This window comes from Poecile atricapillus, chromosome 14, assembly GCF_030490865.1.
Source record: "Poecile atricapillus isolate bPoeAtr1 chromosome 14, bPoeAtr1.hap1, whole genome shotgun sequence".
Lineage (NCBI taxonomy): Eukaryota > Metazoa > Chordata > Aves > Passeriformes > Paridae > Poecile > Poecile atricapillus.
Genome location: NC_081262.1, coordinates 16138346 through 16156997, shown reverse-complemented (window position 1 = coordinate 16156997; position 18652 = coordinate 16138346). Strand labels below are relative to the sequence as shown.

At 56.1% G+C, this 18652-nt stretch overlaps 2 protein-coding genes across 5 annotated transcripts in view; one reads left to right on the top strand and one right to left on the bottom strand.

Moving 5' to 3' along the window:
* The window catches only part of GRID2IP (Grid2 interacting protein), a 36011-nt gene extending 25076 nt beyond the window's left edge, over positions 1–10935 (bottom strand). Inside the window, exons 1-3 of one of the 2 annotated variants that reach the window (XM_058849726.1) lie at positions 10798–10935; positions 6998–7569; positions 4265–4419 (exon numbers count right to left, since the gene is read on the bottom strand). In XM_058849726.1, coding sequence (XP_058705709.1) covers positions 4265–4419; positions 6998–7569; positions 10798–10909 — 839 coding nt within the window. In that variant the 5' untranslated portion in view covers positions 10910–10935. Of the gene's footprint in view, positions 1–985; positions 1000–4264; positions 4420–6997; positions 7570–10797 lie in introns of those variants that run through there. The other variant, XM_058849728.1, reaches the window with a different exon arrangement.
* Positions 10936–11401: 466 nt separating this feature from the next.
* ZDHHC4 (zinc finger DHHC-type palmitoyltransferase 4) lies at positions 11402–18540 on the top strand. Of its 3 annotated transcripts, none has more exons than XM_058849236.1 (7): positions 11402–11638; positions 12412–12541; positions 14847–14920; positions 16051–16229; positions 16316–16441; positions 17178–17422; positions 17872–18540. In XM_058849236.1, the coding sequence occupies exons 2-7, from the start codon at positions 12419–12421 to the stop codon at positions 18154–18156; spliced, it is 1032 nt and encodes a 343-aa protein (XP_058705219.1). In that variant the 5' UTR covers positions 11402–11638; positions 12412–12418; the 3' UTR covers positions 18157–18540. The 3 variants fall into 3 exon arrangements, with proteins under 3 accessions (XP_058705219.1, XP_058705222.1, XP_058705221.1); XM_058849238.1 differs by having other exon boundaries at positions 11408–11472; positions 12413–12541; XM_058849239.1 differs by having other exon boundaries at positions 17178–18014.
* Positions 18541–18652: the final 112 nt, after the last annotated feature.

Sequence of the window (18652 nt, the reverse complement as noted above, 5' to 3'; positions counted from 1 at the left end):
TGTGTTGGGAGCGTTATTAACAAAGACTCGGTGGAATTTCTCCCGTAATAAAATAAAGAATAAAAAATAATAAAAAAAGGCAGCGATTTCAGCCGTGTCAGGGATCAGAGGTGGCTGCGATGGGAGCGGGCTCAGCCCAGTCCAGCCCAGTCCAGCCCAGTCCAGCCCAGTCCAGCCCAGTCCAGCCCAGTCCAGCCCAGCCACCCTTGGCTTTTCCCGGGAGCAAACGGAGCGAGGACAAACCAGCGAAGAACAAACTGCCCCGAACTGTCCCAGCCGCAGCCCTGAATCACAACACGACTCACAGGAGACCCAAGACAGCGTCTCACACTCCGAACGGAGCCCGAGCTTCCCCCGAGGTTAGCAGGTTACCAGGACGGTGGCTGTGTCACCACCAGAGCCGGTTGTTATTCCCAGCAGCTGCGGGGCAGGGATGGACCGGAGATTCCCCCCGGAATAAAACCAGATGTTTTTAACCTGAGCGCTGCTGCCGGGGGCTGCTGCATCCCTGGCACCACCGGGAAAGCGAAGGGAGCCGGTGCCCGGGACGCGGGGCTGAGCGAGTGCCACAGCCCGGGGTGACACCGAGGAGGATCCCCCGTGTCCCGAGGGTGGCTCCTGCCCGCAGAGCCCGGGGTGGCAGCGCTCCGGCTCTGCCCTGCTTGAAACCAGCTCAGAAATCAGAGCAGCACCAGCAGTGACCCCGGCCCAAAATAACCCATCCCCTCCCCAGCAGAGGGGACAAAGGCCGGTGCCCCGGGCCGGAGCCGCGCTCCGCTGTCCCGGCTGATGGAATAACCCAAATTAGAGCCTCCCCTCCTGGCGGAGTCGGTGAGCGGAGCAGCTCCGAGGCAATACGGATGCTAAGAGTTAATTAACTTCCAGCACACCTCGTTTTCGCAGTGCCAGGGGCTGCCACGTTCCAGAATTAACCTGATTTAAACCCATTTCCCTCAGTCCCGGGAAAGGCGCGTTGGTTACTCACCCGAGACAGCTCATCTTCCCCGCTGGCAGCCGGATCTCAGCATCCTCGGGCAGAAGCACAACTGTGCACTTTGCCTACACACATCGGCCATATGGGCAGGGGATGGGAGCGGGGAGGACCCGGCACAGCACGTGCATTATCCCCGCTATCCACAACCCAGCAGATGAAAAAAAAAAAAAAAATGTCAGCAAATTAAAATCTGCGGGAGCTTAATTCTGGGCAAATGGGATGAAATCCATTTGAGATAAAAAGAAAGGGAGGGGGGAAAAAAAAATCCGATACTGGAAAAGGCCGGCTGGAGGAGCCGCGGGTGCAGCCCCGGGAGGCTCCGTGTGCTGAGCCGGGGGTCTGGGGTTCTCTGAGCCCCCGGAGGCTCCGTGTGCTGAGCCGGGGGTCTGGGGTTCTCTGAGCCCCCGGAGGCTCCGTGTGCTGAGCCGGGGGTCTGGGGCTCTCTGAGCCTTTGCAGGGAGAGCGGTGAACCCGGGGGGAGCCCAGGGAGGGGACAGCAGGGGAGGGGACAGCAGAGGACAGCCGGCAGCAGCAACAGCACAAAAATAAATGCGGCTGGTGCAGAGGGAAGATCCAATCAGGCCAGCGCGGGGGTCAGTGGGAGACGGGGCCGGACCGTCGCCTGGCCTGGGTGACAGGGACACACGGGCACACACAGACTGCCACCAGCGTGTGCCCATGCCCGGGCCATGGAGCAGCAGCGGGGACCCTCGCTGGCATCACCCCAGCACCCATCCCAGTCCCTGGCCGATGGCGCTGCCATCCTGGGCAGGAGGGGCTCCTCCCAGCCCCCCGAGGGCTCCTCCAGCCTCCTCAGCGGCCTGGATGAGACCACAGGGGTGTGCAGGGCTGTCCCAGACCCTGGAGAGCTGGATGAGACCACAGGGGTGTGCAGGGCTGTCCCAGACCCTGGAGAGCTGGGCGCAGCCTCACAGAGTGCACGATGGGTGCTCCCAAGCTCCCGAGTCCTCCCTGGGGTGATCCCCCAGGACAATCCCCTGGGTCAGATCTGATGGGCTCCTCTGCCCCACAGCACTGCCCGGGGGGGCTGCCCTGTGCCCCGGGCCACAGCAGCACCCCCACACTGCACCCACCCCAGAGCCAGTGCCAGAACAGGGACACCCCCCTGCAGGAACCCCCACGGCCCTTCCCTGCTCCAGGGCACAGACCCCAGACCCCTCCTCAGTCAGCGCCAGACTGAACCGGCTGGAATCACCCAAGGAGTTCACAGCACCCTGAATCCAGAGCTCCTGAGAGCTGCTCACCACCCTGAGAGTGAAAACAGGGACAGCTCTTGCTTGGCAGCAAAGCCGTGGGAGAGACCCCGGGATCAGCAGCTGGGATCAGACACAGCAGCACCCCTGGCACTGCCCCCAGCACCCACAGCTGGGAAACCTGCTCTCCAAGGCACCTTTTTGATTCATTTTCTTGACTTCATTTCATTAAGATTAGACGCTAAATCTTTTCCCTGAGCTAAATATTTCATTTCCATTAAACCCAGATTAGCTGCCAGATCCACGGTGCCCCTTGCCCCAGCCCTGGCGTTAACCTTTCCCCCAGGGGCAGGGGGCAATCAGGGGGTTTGACCCTGTTTTGGGGAGCCCTAAGGTGGTGCTGCCCCTGGCATCACAGGCTGGGCGTGGGGCAAGCTCCGGATGGCAGCAGCGGCTCCAGCCACGCTCTCCTCACTGGCACAGGGATTGCTGGGACAGGGACAGCCTGGGGGGAACCTGCTGTGCCCCCCACGGAGGGGCTTGGGTCCGGAAGGAGATTTGGACACTTATTCAAATCCCCTCTGTGGGGGGAAGTAATCCCGTATAATTCCCCAGGGATGATGACAAAGGGGATATCCGAGGCATTTGAGGTATTTCCATGGATCTTGCTGGGGGAAAGAATTTCCCTGAATTGTCAGTGGTGGGGGCTTATATTTTGATTTAGTTTGGGGTGATGGTTCTGGCCTGGCTCGGTGCCATCCATCCCTGCCCCCAGCCCCAGCTGTTGGGTTCCTTGCAGAGTGCTCGGTGGGGACAGGACATGCTGGACATGAGCACCTGGACAAGGTGACAGCGGGCAGCTGTCGGTCCCCCGCACCCTGCAGGGTCTGTGCCTGCTGTCCCCAGGTGTGCAGAGCTCTGGGGGACCCTCAGGCAGTCCCAGCACAGCAGGGGGACCCTGCGTGGGCAGACCCCGAGCCGCTCCCGCAGCCTCCCCATCGCCGGGTCGCGGCGGAGACCCCGCACGGGGACGTTGTTATGGAAACTGTAATATCTTGCAATTCCTCTGATTAAAGCAGCAATTGGAAAGCTGGGCCCGGAGCGAGGCCAGATGGAGACCTGATTCCCTAATGGCCATGGTCTCAGGCTGGCTGTAATCCCACCACGTGTCCCTGTGCCAGCAGCAGCTCTGGCCACGCTGCCCAGGAGCAGCAGATCCCCCCGTGGCACCGGGATCCGGGGGTGCTGGGGACCCCGAGCTCCAGCAGCGCACTGCCAGGGCATCCCGGGATGAGAGAGGCACTGCCAGGACATCCCAGGATGAGAGAGGCACTGCCAGGACATCCCAGGATGAGAGAGGCACTGCCAGGACATCCCAGGATGAGAGAGGCACTGCCAGGGCATCCCGGGATGAGAGAGCACTGTCAGGACATCCCAGGATGAGAGAGGCACTGCCAGGACATCCCAGGATGAGAGAGGCACTGCCAGGGCATCCCGGGATGAGAGAGCACTGTCAGGACATCCCGGGATGAGAGAGCACTGCCAGGGCATCCTGGGATGAGAGAGCACTGTCAGGACATCCCAGGATGAGAGAGCTCTCCCTGGCACCACGGGCAGCCCACGGCCCCAGCAGAGACCCCCCAGCCCCCACTCCAGAGCTGCTGGCAGCGCTGGCCAAGCCTGCACCAGCTCTCACCCCGCAGAACTCAGATTATTTTCTGGCCAGGCTTTTGGAGAATCTCCAGTGGCTCTGCAGCTAATCCCATCTCCCTTCCACATCATGGCCAGGGATGGGAGCCGCAGCCCCCGCTGCAGGCAGAGGCAGTGGCTGTGGAGCCCCCACATACCCTGCCCAGGAGGGCACAGGGATGCTGGGCTAAGATGCCACCAAGCTTGGCTCAGCTGTCCCTTGGAAACCTGGTTGGCACCTTCCCTGCAGGATCCTCCCAATCCCTTCCCACAGGACCCTCCCGACCTGCCGTGCTCCCCGGGCAGCAGCAGGGACAGGGAGCCGTGCTCTGGTGGCTCCAGGGCGGCGTGGAGGTGCCCCTGGTACCTGATGCTGTCGATGAGGTGCTGGTGGGACTCCTGGGTGAGCACCATGCACAGGGCGTGGGCCAGGCACTCCACCCTCCTCTCGGCCGCGTACTGCTTCAGCACGGTGAACACCTTCTCCTTCAGCTGCGGCTGGTCCCCGAGGATGGCGTCCACCTGCAGCAGGGGACAGGGACGGGACACTGAGCAGGAGAGCCTGGGACCGTGGGCACTGCCACACGGGAAATGTGTCCCACTCCCTGCTCAGCCGAGGTGGAGGGAACCACGCAGGGAGGAGAGGGACACTTGAGCCCATCACACAGCCCTGCTCTGCTCTCACACACAGCCCTGGAACTGCTGTTCCAAACATTCCACCAGAACACCAAACTCTGCTGGCTCACAGAGGCCCTGCAGGGATGGGATCAGCCTGGAATCTGCCTGGCAGAGGATGCTGCAATGGGCTTTTGGAGCTATTTGAGCTTTGTGCTTTGTGCACCACTCCCTGTCCCCCTGGGCAGCTCCATCCTGCCCTGAGTGCTGGGAAGCTGCTGGCAATGGGGAGACGGAGCATGAAGGTGATTGCCAGCCCTGGAAACAGCACAGACAGCTCCCAAACACTGTCCCATCCTCTGTAGCTGGGACAGACAGAGAAATTAACTGATCACCATCGAGCCAATCACCCTGCATGGGACCCTCCTTATTCATCTCCCCCCACACTGGGGGGCTGCCCCTTGTCCTTGGGCAGTGGGAGCTGATTCCTCACCTGCACCTCTCGTGTGGGATGCAGGAACCTCCCCTGACCTCCTCTCCGTACCTGTGCGTGCTGGCTTTCCCTGAAAGGTGATGTTTTTGTGCTGCCAGCAGGTTTAACTGCAGGAAGGGGAGAGGAGCCTCTCCCCTTCCCCGGGGCACTGGGGGTGTGGGCAGGGCTCTGTGTGCACCCTGCGGTGACACTGCCGGGCAGCCCGCAGGCATCACCTGCCTGGGGAAGGGAAGAGCCTTCTCTTCCAGGTGCTGCCCCACTTGGCAGCTCCCCAGAGAGGCAGCAGGACCCTGGCAGAGCCCCCCGGTGCCGCTGGCTCTGCGCAGGCACTGCGGGGCCCCCCGGCAGCAACTCAAGGTTACCAAATCTGGGGCAGCCACAGCAGCGGTGTCCCCTGGGCTGGCTCGTGAGCGCTGTCCCCAGGTCCAGCACAGCACTGACAGACTCTGCTGCTCCTGGAGGGATGGATCCCAGAGGGCTGCTGTGAAATCTCTGCCTGGGCGGGGATTGCAGAGCTTGGTGGGTGGGAATTGCAGAATCATTTCTGTCGGAAGAGAGCTCCCAGATCCTCGAGTCCAACCTGTGCTCGATCCCCACCTTCTCAGCAGCCCAGAGCCCTGAGTGCCACGTCCAGCCACTCCTCCAGGGATGGGGACTCCAGCACCTCGGGGGTGCTGCCAGCCCTCACGCTGTCCCCAGCGTGTCCCTGAGCACCCAGGGGACAAGAGAAGACACTGCCCTGCAGTTGAGACCGTGAGCACCTCCCTGGCTCCCCGGTGATGCCCTCAGGATGCCGGGACACAGCCCCAGCTCCAGCCACTGGACACGGACACCGCTGTCCATGACTCGGTAGATTCAGGCTCTGCCGAACCCAGGAGGCTGGGAAAAGGTGACCCGTGGGTGTGAAATACCAACCAGCAGCAGCCTCCGACCTCCCGGGCCCGCAGCAGAGCCGGGAAAAGGAGGGGGTGAAACACCCCGCGGGGTTCAGAGTTTTCTACAGCACACAGAAACTGAGGCCGCCTCAAACATCTGCCAATTCCCTCTGGAGAGGCGGAATTCTACAGCAGGCGTGCTCTGCACTCCTGCTTCTGCCCCGGCTGGTTTTGTTGGTCTGGGGAGGGGACAGGGACAGGACAGGGACACGACAGACGTGCTGATGGGGGTGCTCACACCACCACAGCAAACTTGCTCTCCTGTGATCATCCAGGAATCTTTTACTTGGCTTAATGCGACTTCAGAGATGGAGGCGGCGTGGAACAACCGCCCCTCCTCATTAATCTCCTGTAATCAGCAGGTATCTGTTTCCCACGCCCATGAATCCAAACCTCAGTGGGTATTTGTGAATCTTTAATGGAGAAGCTGACTGAGGGGATTCGCCTGATACCCACAAATCTCTTTATGGATGTCTTGTTCCTTTATTAACTGGGGATCAAAAAAAAAAAAAAAGCCCTACCAGCCTGGTTATTTTCATAACAGCATTTTAAAAGGCTACTTTGAAATGGAAATTAGAAAGATTGAAAAAAAAAAAAACAAAAACAACTGTGATCAAATTTATAATTAGCACAAGGCGAGGTGTTTGGTAAAATACCCCTAGGAAGCTTTCAGGAGCACAATGAAGATGTAATCGCGTTGATGTTTTCCTTTTTGCGACAAAATAGGAACTAAAATGTCTGCGGGGTGACGGGCTGAGACTTTGAAGGAACATCCAGGCACGCAGAGCAGGATCTGCCCTGTGGCTTTCTCCACGCTGTAACAGCGCAGGGGAATAAGAACTTGGGGTCATCCCCAGGGACTCTCCAGGCCCTTTGCAGCACCCATTACCATTTCATTACCGCCTGTAATTACCAGAGCCTTCTCTCGGCTGTTCCCGCCCCAAATCCGCACCCCAGCTCCGGGACCATTCCCCATCCTTGTGCCAAGGCTGGATGTGGGAATCTCCGCTGGGCGCAGGGGGTGCCCAGAACCCCTTATCCCTTATCCCGGCCTCACCTTCCTGCTGAATTCCTGCGCCTTGTGCCTCCTGTCCCTCCGTGCGGTGCCGGGCTTGGCTCCGGGGTGCCCGGCGGGGTCCCCCCGCTGCGGCCGCAGCAGCGCCAGGCGCAGGCACCGCCCGCGGCACGACCCCACCAGCGCTGCCGCCTCCTCCGCCAGCTCCACCGCCTTCCCGTCCACCTCCAACACGAAATCCCCCGGCTCCAGCCCGCAGGCCGCGGCGGGGGACTCGGGGCTCACGGTGGCCACTCGCGGGGGGCTCTCGCTCGCCAGCTCGAAGCCGAAGCAGCCCCGGGGCCCGGGCGGGATGCTGGCGTGCTGCAGCCGGGACACCACGCCGATGCTGGGGGGGACATTGCAGCAGCTCCGGGCCAGCCCCAGCAGCTCCTCGCAGCCCAGGGAGGACACGGGCTGGCCCTCGATCTCCAGCACTTGGTCCCCGGGGCGCAGCCCCGCCAGCGCCGCGCTGCTGCCCTCCTGCACCCACAGGATGTAACACGGCCCCGAGCCGCTTATCCGGAACCCGAAGGACTCGGGCCAGCCCTGGTTGGTTGCCGGCATGGCTGCGACTGGAAAAGAAGGAGGGAAAAGAGAGGAGTTGTGATGGCTCCTCCATCCTTAGGGGTCGTTCCTGTGGAGCCCATCGGGTGAGGGGTCACAGTGTGTGCTGTGTCCCCCTCGCTGTGGGAAGAAAAGCCCCAAGAGCTTGTATTTCCTCTAGGTTTCCTTAAAATAGCAGTTTTCGCTCTGTCTTTGGCTGCTGGCGGTGCCACTGAGGAGGCCACGTTTGGCTGGGAAGGCTGGGGCTACTCGTGGCACTCAAATGTGACCTGTGGCACCCACGAACCCCCTCTCCCCAGGAGCCTCTTTTAGGCATCTTCTTGCATTTATTTGTCTATCAAAATGATTAGCTCGTTTCTCTGACATGTTACATTAATCAACAGATGGAGTCCAAGGACTTAAACCAGCTCGATTTTAACCAGCTCCTCTCAACACTCAATATTTTAGCTCTTTGCAACTACAAAATTACTGTAAATTCATTACAGTAATCTCAGCTCTGCCAGGATCATTTCTCTGTGCCCTCTCAGTCCCGGGTATGAGCTGTCCTGAGGGCAGCATCCCAAAATGGCAGGGTGATGGTTTTCAGCAGGACTTGTCTGTGTTTCACTGAAGGGTTTGGAGCGGCTCCACGGATGCTCAAGGAGACATCGGGCACAGCAGCCCTGAACATCTGCAGGAATCGACTTTGCCCAAGGTAAACCCGGCCAGCTGATGTGCAGAGTGCACTGGGATGCCCTTTCCACGCTCTGCTGTCCAGGTGACCTCGCCATGGTCCCTTCCAGCCCTCCCACTCCGTGGTTCTGGGATGTGGAAGTGCCTGCACTGACCGCTGACACTCACTAAAATAATTCTCGTGTGGTTTTCCTCTGCGTTTGAGCTCAGCTGACTCTGAAGATGCTTTTTACCCCCGTGTTTATTCCGTCTGTCACTGCACACACATTAAGCACTTACAAAAGTGAAACTCGGACAATTTCACCTGGGCAAATTACCTCACAGAGACTGAGACTCAGAGGGGAAGAGCTGAGGGTGCAGCTCGGGGCAAACCTGGCAGCAGAGGGATGAAACCCATCTGCGACCAAACCTCATCCCCGGGGCTGCTGAGCACGAGTTCTGACAGCTTCAGCAGGAGCCCAGTGAGCGCTGGGATGGTCCCAGCGCTGCTGCTCGGGGCTGTGCTCCAGGGGAAAGCCCGGCAGATCAGCGGGGAGCCGCACCCCCTCCACCTCGCCTCCCTCGGCTCCAGCACTTACAGAAGTCCGCGGCCATCCAGGCGAGCCGGGGGCTCTCACCGGCGGCACCTTTGTCCCACCGAGGGCTCCAAGCTTTCGTGACTCTCCTCCATCACCCACGGGAGCGCTTCCCATGTACCCGCAGGTTTTCTTGGAGCATCTTCCCGGCTCCCCCGTCCTCGCTGCCGCCCCGGGTCCGGGGGTCGGTCCGGGCTGGGTGAAGCGGCTGCCGTGGCACCGCGACAGAGCGGGCAGGGGGCTGCTGCCCCTTCCCAGCCTTCTCACCGCAGCCCTGCGCCCTTCCAGCTGCTCCAGCTCAGCGCCAGACACGAGCCAAGGCCTTTCTGGCCTTTTCGTTTCCTAATTAACTTTATTTCCATCACACAGAGGAGCGCGGGCAGAGTAATTGCCGTGCTCGTCCTGCCTTGAGCCCGGTGCTGACCTGAGCCTGCGGATCTGGGGGGAATTAGGAGCTGGAAGGAGGGAAAACAGATTAGTGCCCGTGGAGGGAAATCCTTCAGCCACAGGGCAAATCCGAAGTGACAGCGCTGTGCGGAGCAGCAGGGACAGCCCCGGGCGTGCCGGGACCCCGCAGGCAGAGGTGAGTGAGGCACCGAGATTTTGGGAGTACAACCTACACCCGCAGGGATTTGGGGGCCCAGGATTTGGAGAGCTGTCCCCAGCCAGGCTGCTCCGTGCTGGACTCAGTGGGGTCCCCTCAGCGGGGAGCAGCCGTGAGCCCCCCGTGCCGGCACCGACTGTCCCTTAAGCTGCTATTTCTGATTTTCTCCTCGGCTTCCTCAGCACTGAGGGATCCCAGGGCTTAGCACACTAAGAGGTTTTAGGGAATTACTCGTCCTGCTGCGGCACCAGCGGCAGGGGGGTCTGCATCTCTCTGTGGAGCCGCAGTGATCCGGCACAGGTCGGGGTGGGAAAACCTCCCCGGGACACCGGGCACAGCTGTGGTGGAGGGTCTGCCTCCTGCTCGGGACCTCTGTGCTCATGGCAGAGCTTCAGGGGATTGAAACCCACTTCTTCCTCCTCTTCCTGCTCCTCCTGTCCTCTCCAGCTCCTTTCTGGTGCGGTCTCCTGCACAAATCTCCTTCTGAGCAGCAATCCCCGGGCTCTGGGGCATCTCTCCTCCCGTGCTGACACTGACACACACAACTCCTACAGACTCATGCATCTCTGTTACTACTCCCTGCCCAAGCAGTCAAAACTGCAATTCATTCCTTTTCTGTATTTTTGTTGTATTTTTGTTGTTGTTGTTGTTGTTCAGCCAGTGAGGTAATTTCTTCTTTTCCCTCCATTTTTAACTGACTTGAGCACTTTAAACACTGGCAGTGAACTTTAATCCTTGAAAGAACTGGTTCCTAAGCGAATGGAGGCGGTTTCCATTAAGACCTTCTGTCAGACTTTGACCAGATAAGAATTTCTAAGTGATTTTCACAGTGCTTGGACTGAATGAGCTTCATCCCTCTGAGTCTCAGCCTTTGTGCAGTTATTCGCTGTCTGCTTGTCCTTGAGCACAGCCTGTAAGGGCACCGAGAGGGTTCGAGCTCCTCGGCAGTGCTGCTGCCAGTCCCGGGGTGCTGGCCCTGTCCTGGCTGTGCCCAGGGATCGTGGCACACACACCCTGCCTGTCCCCCCACCAATAAACCACCCTCAGCCCCTTCTGTGCCGCCAGGCTTGCCAGGTGACATCCAGCGAGCCGAGCCAAGCTATTTCTGTACCTGCAGAAATTCTGCTCTCGCAGTAGGATGGGGAAAATTGCTTGTTCCCCTCCATCCTCCACCCAAGTGTCTTGGGCTGCACTCCAAGACAGCTGTGGCCCAGGAATATTTTGGCTGCGTTTCTCCCTCTCGTGTCCTGTTTGGTGCACTTGCACTGGGCTTACCAAGGGGAAAAAGAGACTCTCCCTGAAACTCAAGCTGCTCTCCTGCCTCCCACCAAGACGATTCATCTCCTCTTTGGCCGAAGCCCCTGGAGCATCCCTGGAACGCTTACCTGTGCTGTCCGAGCTCCAGCCAGCGGCACAGCGGGACCCAGAGCTGGGAAAACCATCCCAGCAGTTTGGGAGCCTTTGGATCGGTGACGCGGACGAGTTTCTCTGGCACATTCCAGCCAGGCACCGTAACCCAATCGGCCCCGGGGGGAGGTTTCAGTTGTCAGGCAGCACGGAGGGATGGGCAGAGCATCCTGCAGCTCACCCCGGCCCCAGGTGAGAGCCAGCAGGTGCGGGAGCCACCCCTGGCACCAGGAGGATCCGGGTTACAAGGGAACCTGGTGCTCAGAGCTTGGGGAAGACACGGGAATTTTGATCTGGAGGCTTCACCAAGGGCCGCAACACCGAAGGAATTTTCGGCGCTGCCTAAGGAATGGCACGGGCTGGGCAAAGGCGGCGGGATGAGCGCTCCGGGAGGACGGGAGCAGCACACCGGCCTCACCGGGCTCACACGGGACCGGGCTCGGCACTGCCACAATTCCCGGATCCACGGCCTGGTGTCAGCGATGTGTTTAGGGTTCTGTGGCTCCTCAGCGGGGCCGGGCTGGCTCCCGGGGCCGCCGCGGCTCAGGAGGGCGCTGGAGGCTCCGAGCCCCGGGCGGAGCCGCTTCCGCAGCGCCCGGAGCCGCCGGGAGCCCCGGGACTGCACCGGCAGCGAACGGAACCGGGCTGCCAGGGAATGGAGAGCTCCTGGGAGAGCTGGGAAAGGGGATCAGCCTGCAGAAAACGGGGATCGGGGGAAATCCTGCCTCTGCACAGCTCCCTGCCAGGAGGAGACAGCCGGGGGGTTCGGGCTGTGCTCCCAGGAAACAGCGACAGGAGGAGAGGGAACTCAGGCTAAGGGTGGGCAGCAGCAGGAATTATCCCATGGAAAGGGTGGGCAGCAGCAGGAATTTCCCCATGGAAAGGGTGGGCAGCAGCAGGAATTATCCCATGGAAAGGGTGGGCAGCAGCAGGAATTTCCCCATGGAAAGGGTGGGCAGCAGCAGGAATTATCCCATGGAAAGGGTGGGCAGCAGCAGGAATTTCCCCATGGAAAGGGTGGGCAGCAGCAGGAATTATCCCATGGAAAGGGTGGGCAGCAGCAGGAATTTCCCCATGGAAAGGGTGGGCAGCAGCAGGAATTTCCCCATGGAAAGGGTGGGCAGCAGCAGGAATTATCCCATGGAAAGGGTGGGCAGCAGCAGGAATTTCCCCATGGAAAGGGTGGGCAGCAGCAGGAATTATCCCATGGAAAGGGTGGGCAGCAGCAGGAATTATCCCATGGAAAGGGTGGGCAGCAGCAGGAATTTCCCCATGGAAAGGGTGGGCAGCAGCAGGAATTTCCCCATGGAAAGGGTGGGCAGCAGCAGGAATTTCCCCATGGAAAGGGTGGCCAAGCCTCGGAAGTGCCCAGGGAGGTTTGCAGTGCCCATGGAGGTGCCCAAGGAGTGTCTGGATGTGGCACTCGGGGATTCCGGGCACGATGGGCTGGGAAGTTTTTTCCAGCCTAAAGGATTTTGGGGTTCTGTGTTTCTGCCTTGGGGCCCTGCCTGCGCTGGGGCTGCCCCATCCCCGAGCTCAGGGAATGCCAACCTGGCAGCCAGGGTCCTGCAGCTGCTCCTGTCCCATTCCAGGCTCGGGATGGACTTCCTGACGCTCTTCCTGATTTACCTGTGCTTTGTGCTGGCCACCGCTGCCCTGCTCTGCCTCTGCTCGGGAAGGAAGGAGAGTTTCCTCACAAGGAGTGTCAGCAGGGCAAGCCAGGTAAAGCACTGGGCTTCCAGGTGAAGAATGAACCTGCAGGGGAATGATCATCTCCCGTTCTGGTAATCTGCCCTGCTCTGTTGTGCTAAAAGTAGTGCAGCTGCTATATTTGTTCTCAAAAAAAAAAAAAAAAAAAATAAAGCAGCCTGTGTGTGTGGTCAGAGTGATAATATAATATATTCCATCCTGTTTTCATGTCTGCTCTCAAGGAAGAGGGACAGGAAGCAGAAATTCACTTCCTTTGAAATTATTAATCCTGCCTAAGCAAGTAATAAAATTCATTTTGGGTCTCCCAGCTCCCATCCCTGCCTGTGCCTGTCTGGGGTGAGGATGGAGCTTCTCACCTTCAGTAACACCACAACACAACTCAGAGAAATTAAACAAGAATCAGGCCCCAGGAATTCGCAGTTTGGTGGTACTGGCTGCTGTCATTGAGAGGGAAAAGGTGGGGGAGGTTTGAGGATTAAAATAGGGAGAAAATTATAAGTGGTGGCAGATATTTTAGGGGAAGCTCTTTAATGTGTGTGTTAATGCTGCAGGCTCTTGTTCACTAAGAAAGAGGCAGGAATGAAGAGCTTTAAAAGAGGATTAAGAATTGGCATTTTATTGTAAAAACGGGGGATTGGAAAAGCACCAGTTCATTTTTCTGTCTGTTGGGCTGTATCTGAACAAATAAAAAACCAAAAAAACTGTAATATTCCTTGAAGGAAAAGGATGAGAGAATTATCACTTAAATTGTAAATTATATTTGATGTTGTTCACAGGAGTTCAGACAGACTTTTTTTTTATTACTGGTATTATGCTTCCTTTTGGTTTATAGACACACAGTGCAGAGAAATTGATTTTTTTCTCACCCCATATCTTAATAGCTGCTGCTATGAAGTGTTTAAACAGCAGCAATTAAATTACTGCTGAGGTATGAAGCCAGTGTCTGGAGGAATCAAATCAATACCTGTGCCTGGAAATAAATACATGTGAATGCAATCAATATTTTACCTGGGCTATAAATACAGGCAATGCTAAATGGAAGGTCAGAATATAAGATAAATTACTATAAGGTAAGGAGCAATACAATAGAAACCCCAGAATATCAGAAGGGTCTGAAGCTCTTAGAGAGCATCCCAAGGATGGACACCAGGGTGGTGAAGGGCCTGGAGGGGCCGTGGAGGAGCAGCTGAAGGCACCTGGCATTACAAGGGTTGAGGTTTCCTGCAGGTTCTTTCCTGCTGGGCTGTGTTTCCTCTTACAGCACACTTGAAAAAAATCTTCTTTTTACAAACACTCATCCCTCAAGCTGCCGAGCCGAGATGTACCAGCTCACACCAAAATATTTAGCTTCTTCTCAGTTCCACATATGCTTTTTGCCTCCTGGTCTTTCACATCTCTCTCGCTGCATATTTTCCTTCCATGTCAGCTAGAAATAGGCTCAGCCGCTCTAATTCCTGCTCTGTGTTGCTATAGAGATCTGTCAGCTCTGAGCAGTGAGCTCACAGCTCCCCAGGCACAGCCCTGCCCGTGGGATTCACTCAGTGAGCAGCTTCCTCCTCCAGCACGTCCAGCCGTGCCTGAAAGGGCATCAGACATGGAGCCATCGGCCTGGATCACAGCTGCACTTGGAGAAAATGGAGTTTTGGGGGGTTGGATGGCTCGTGGATATTTTTCTCTCTCTTTTCTGCATGCCACAGGCTTTATCCCTTTGCTTATCTCCCCTGGATCTGTCAGATGGGCTGCTGGAGCATATTGTAGCTGGGGAATTGCTCAGTTCTATCCCCTGCTTAACCCATCCCCACCCTACACCCACCCTAAGCTCCTTAGAACTTTCACACATTAACCCAGATATGTTTGTTTGGGCCTGGGGGGCTCCCAGGAATGGAGGAACCTCACGTGGGAAACCCCAGCAGCGTTCCTGCCTCTACTCTTCCTCCATGGAAAGGGAACTCAGGCCCTGGAAGTGCCCAGGGAGCTTTGGAGTGCCCATCCCTGGAGGTGCCCAAGGAAGGGCTGGAGGTGGCACTCAGGGCTCTGGGCTGGGGACAAGGTGGGCATTGGGCACAGGTTGGACTCGAGGAAGCTGAAGGGCTTGTCCAAGCTTGGTGATTCCAGGATTCTGTGATTCTGTTGGACTTTATGATCTTGAAGGTCTCTCACAGCTTTGATTCTGTGGTGAGAAGCTCAGATGCCCCTGAAAAGGAGCCTCCCTCCTGGTGCAGGTCCAGAACTGAGGGATGAGGGATTTGTGCTTAAATCTGAGCTTGCCCCAGGGCAGCAGTGATGGCCAGGTAACACAGAGCTTCATTTCCCTCAGGTGCTGTCACTGGTGATCCCCAGCCAGCTCCAGAGGGTGACACACCGGGCACTGCACAGGCTCTTCCACACAAGGTATTGCACTTTTATACCCTTGGCATTGTTCTTTATCCTATTTCTGGTTACTGTTGGGATCTCCTGCCACCAGCAGAGCTCTCAGTATCACCCTCAGATATTCTGTGTGTGTTTGGGATGCCTGTCAGGGATGACAGATTCCCTTTGAGGTTTGCCAGGCTGCTGTCTCTCCCTTCCTCGGTCGTTGTTTAGAGGGTGGTAGCCTGAAATGTTTGAACATATTGACAAATGAAGATAATGTGGCTCAGTAACAGATGTTGGTGACACTGGTGGAATCCTGCATCCCCACATGAATTACCAGAGCCTCTCTGGCAGCTGCAGATGGAGTCAGACAGACTCTCAGTCTCCATCCTCTCCCTCAAATCCCATTAGTCTCAGTCCAGCAGCCTGGACATGCAGGTGGCTGAGGGGGAAGCTGCACAGCAGCCTGCTGGATTCAGGTGGATTTTGTGTGTCTGTAAACTCTGGTGCCTCAGGAATGATTTAAATACCTTTTCTCTGGGGACAGCAGCTCGCTGTGACGGCGACTTCAGGGCTGTAAATCTGCAGCTGTGCTGGGAGTGCTGGGGTGGTTTTGTGCTTGTTCTGCTGATCCTCTGCTCTGGCACAGCCTGAGACACAGAGGTGACACTGTCAGAGGTGCTGGGGGCACTGGCATTCTCCACATGCTCTGGAACTGGTGTTCACCACCGCCCACCTCCTGCCACCCTTATTTTCTAACAGCTGGTTATATTATTGCAGAGTTCTTAGGATTATTTTGGGGGGTTTCTTCTTTGCTTTCAGAATAGCAAATGTCTTCTGGCAGAATGTTTTGTGGCCTGTTGCTGTGGCATATTTTGTCAGCAGCAAGTGATTATAAGACTTTGTACTGACAGGGAAAAAAAAAAATTCCAAAGGACATGTGAGTAAAGCAGGGAATTGAGCTGACATATTTAAAGGAGTATATGTGGGAAGAAGAGAAGGAGAAGCCAGTGGATGGAGAAAACACTATTAATATGCAATCCAAGCTGGCCTGAAAACCTAAAAGAGGTGTCTCCTTGCATTTGGAAAGTCTTTGATCACCTCTGAGTGTACTTGACCTGTTAATCAGGATGCTGAGTATTAAATAGACTGTCCCCTTTCCTTTGCAGGAGCTGTTTGTTTGTGGTCCTGCACGTAGCCCTGCAGGCTGCAGTGTTTGGGGAATACACCTGGGAAGTGTTTGTGTACTGCAGGGAGCTGCAGTTCCACCTCCTGGCCCTGCTCCTGCCCTACCTGCTGCTGGCTGGGAACCTGGGCTGCTTCATGCTCTGCTCCCGGGCCAATCCTGGTAAGATCATGCTCGTGCTCTTTGAAAACAGGAAAAAAAGGCTACAAATCCCATTTTTTAGTTCTTTTTCTTGTCTCTTTTTGCAGGCACAGTGACAAAATCCAATGCTGCATCCCTGGTGGAGGTTTATGCCTATGATGGGGTGTTGTTTCAGAGAGGCCTCGTGTGTCCCACGTGCTCTGTGGAGAAGCCAGCCAGGTCCAAGCACTGCAGTAAGGATCTGGAATTCCTTGATAACCATGCCAGTAAGATCTTCCCAAAGGAATTCTCCCCCAGGAGCTGCAGTTCCCACTACAGCTGTTCTGTTATCAGCTCAGTGCCCACAGGGCTCTGTTTGTTTTCCTGGGGTCCCATGTCACAGCTGCATTTGCCCATCCACAGAGCTGCTTGGGTGCTTTTTCCTCTCACAAAAATCACCATTTCTGAGGGATATTTCAGGGTCAGGAACAGCTGAGCTTGTGAGCAGCTGGAATTTAAATGAGAAATGATCACCTGTCAGGACCCCAGATCAGGATTTTCTGTTTCACAGTCACAGAATCCTGTAATGGTTGGGGCTGGGAGGGATCTTTGAAGCCCATCTCATGTCACCCCCTGCCAGGGCAGGGACACCTTCCACTGTGTGTTCCGAGCCCTGTCCAGCCTGGCAAAAATAAATAAAAAATAAATAAAATAAAGGTGGGAGCTACAATCTCTACCTTTCAAGTGCTTTGACAGGCATTACTGTGAGAGAAAACAAAGTCTTGGAGCTGCAGTCTGGGTGAATAACAGAGGAAATGGAATACATTGTTTTTCTTAGGATACACAGTTGAATTCATTTGCTTCAAAAGCTGCCAGCTAAACCCTGACTGCAACTCCCACATACATTCAGCTTAAAAAAAAACCACATAAAGCTCAAACTGCTAACTTTAAAAAGTGCTGAGACACTGCTTTTGCCCCTGCCTCCTCGAGGTGTCTGCAGGACGTGCGTGCATCGCTTTGACCACCACTGTGTGTGGGTCAACAACTGCATTGGAGCCTCCAACGCCGGCGTGTTCCTGCTGTACCTGCTGTCCCTGACAGCCACCGCTGCAGCCCTGGCTGCTGTCACAGCTGCACTCCTCATCCAGGTGCTGCTGCTCTCCAACATCATGCACGGCTCCTACCTGGATGCCCAGGGACAGGAGCACCCCGTGGAGATCGCCTTCCTCGTTCAGGTCAGCTGGGAAATGTTTTCTCGTGCTTTGCTGGCAGGAATGTTGTCCTGCTCCCCCAGCGTGGGGAGGGACTGCAGGGCTTTGGGACACACTGCAGGTTTTTGGCTGTTTTACACATGTAACTAGGCTTAGAAAGCTGCTGAAATATACCACATACTTTAAAAATGGGGGATTTTCCTCACAGCGCTTGCCATCCTACAGATTCCTGTCTCCACTTGGCAGATCTGGTTCATAGAGAAGGAATTTCCATTCCAAAGACTAGCTGATGTAGTGAAGTTTAGGAAACAGCTGAGAGTCCCTGAGGTTGCTTTGTGGAGGTGTTAAAGCAGGACACACCTGGAATGCAGATAACTCCACCAGCACATGGATGTGCATTCCAGCTGGGGCTGTGCAGCGCTCGTGGGATTCAACCCTCCCACATTTTAACTTACTTTTCTCTCTCTCTGCAGCACCTTTTCTTGACTTTCCCTAGGATTGTCTTCATGCTGGGCTTCCTCATCCTGCTCACACTCGTCCTGGGGGGATATTGCTCCTTCAGTCTGTATTTGGCCCTCACCAACCAAACCACCAATGAATGGTGCAAATCCCGAAAATCTGGGGGTTCCTCCCATCTCCCCTCGCAGCCTCATGACAGACCCCTCGTCTACAAAAACATTTATTCTAAAGGGATCTGGAGGAATTTAAAGGAAGTCTTTAACCCTCCTACAGTACTGGAAAGGAAGAAGAAAACATGAAGATATTATTGTTTCTCTGGGCATTTTTAAATGTTTATTAAGACTTTAGTTCAGCAGGGGGCTCGGATGCCCAGACAGATTTTGGAACAAGGTTACTGCAGAATTCACAGCCTGGTGCCTCAGCAGAGCATCATTTGAGCTCCCTCCCTCAGTGAGACTCAGGCCAGCTCAGTCCTGGCCCCTGATTTGGTATCAGGGGTATCAAATTCCTTTGGACCAATCTTTGGAATCTTGAGGAAGCAGCATCTTTTTGTATCTTTCTTTGGGAAACAATTAACCCATGACTGTTTACAAAGACTACAATAAGTTGTGTGTATTTAGCTGAGAAACTGACTTCTGGCAGGATCTTACCTGCAGAAACCATGTCCTACTGCAGCTTTGGAGCATTAACTTCAGGAAGGAAATTAAAGTGTCCCTGTTCTCCTCTCCTTCCAGAAATTCTTCTGTTTGAGTATAATAGAAGAGAAATTGGAAAAAAGATATAGTAAGAATTTTA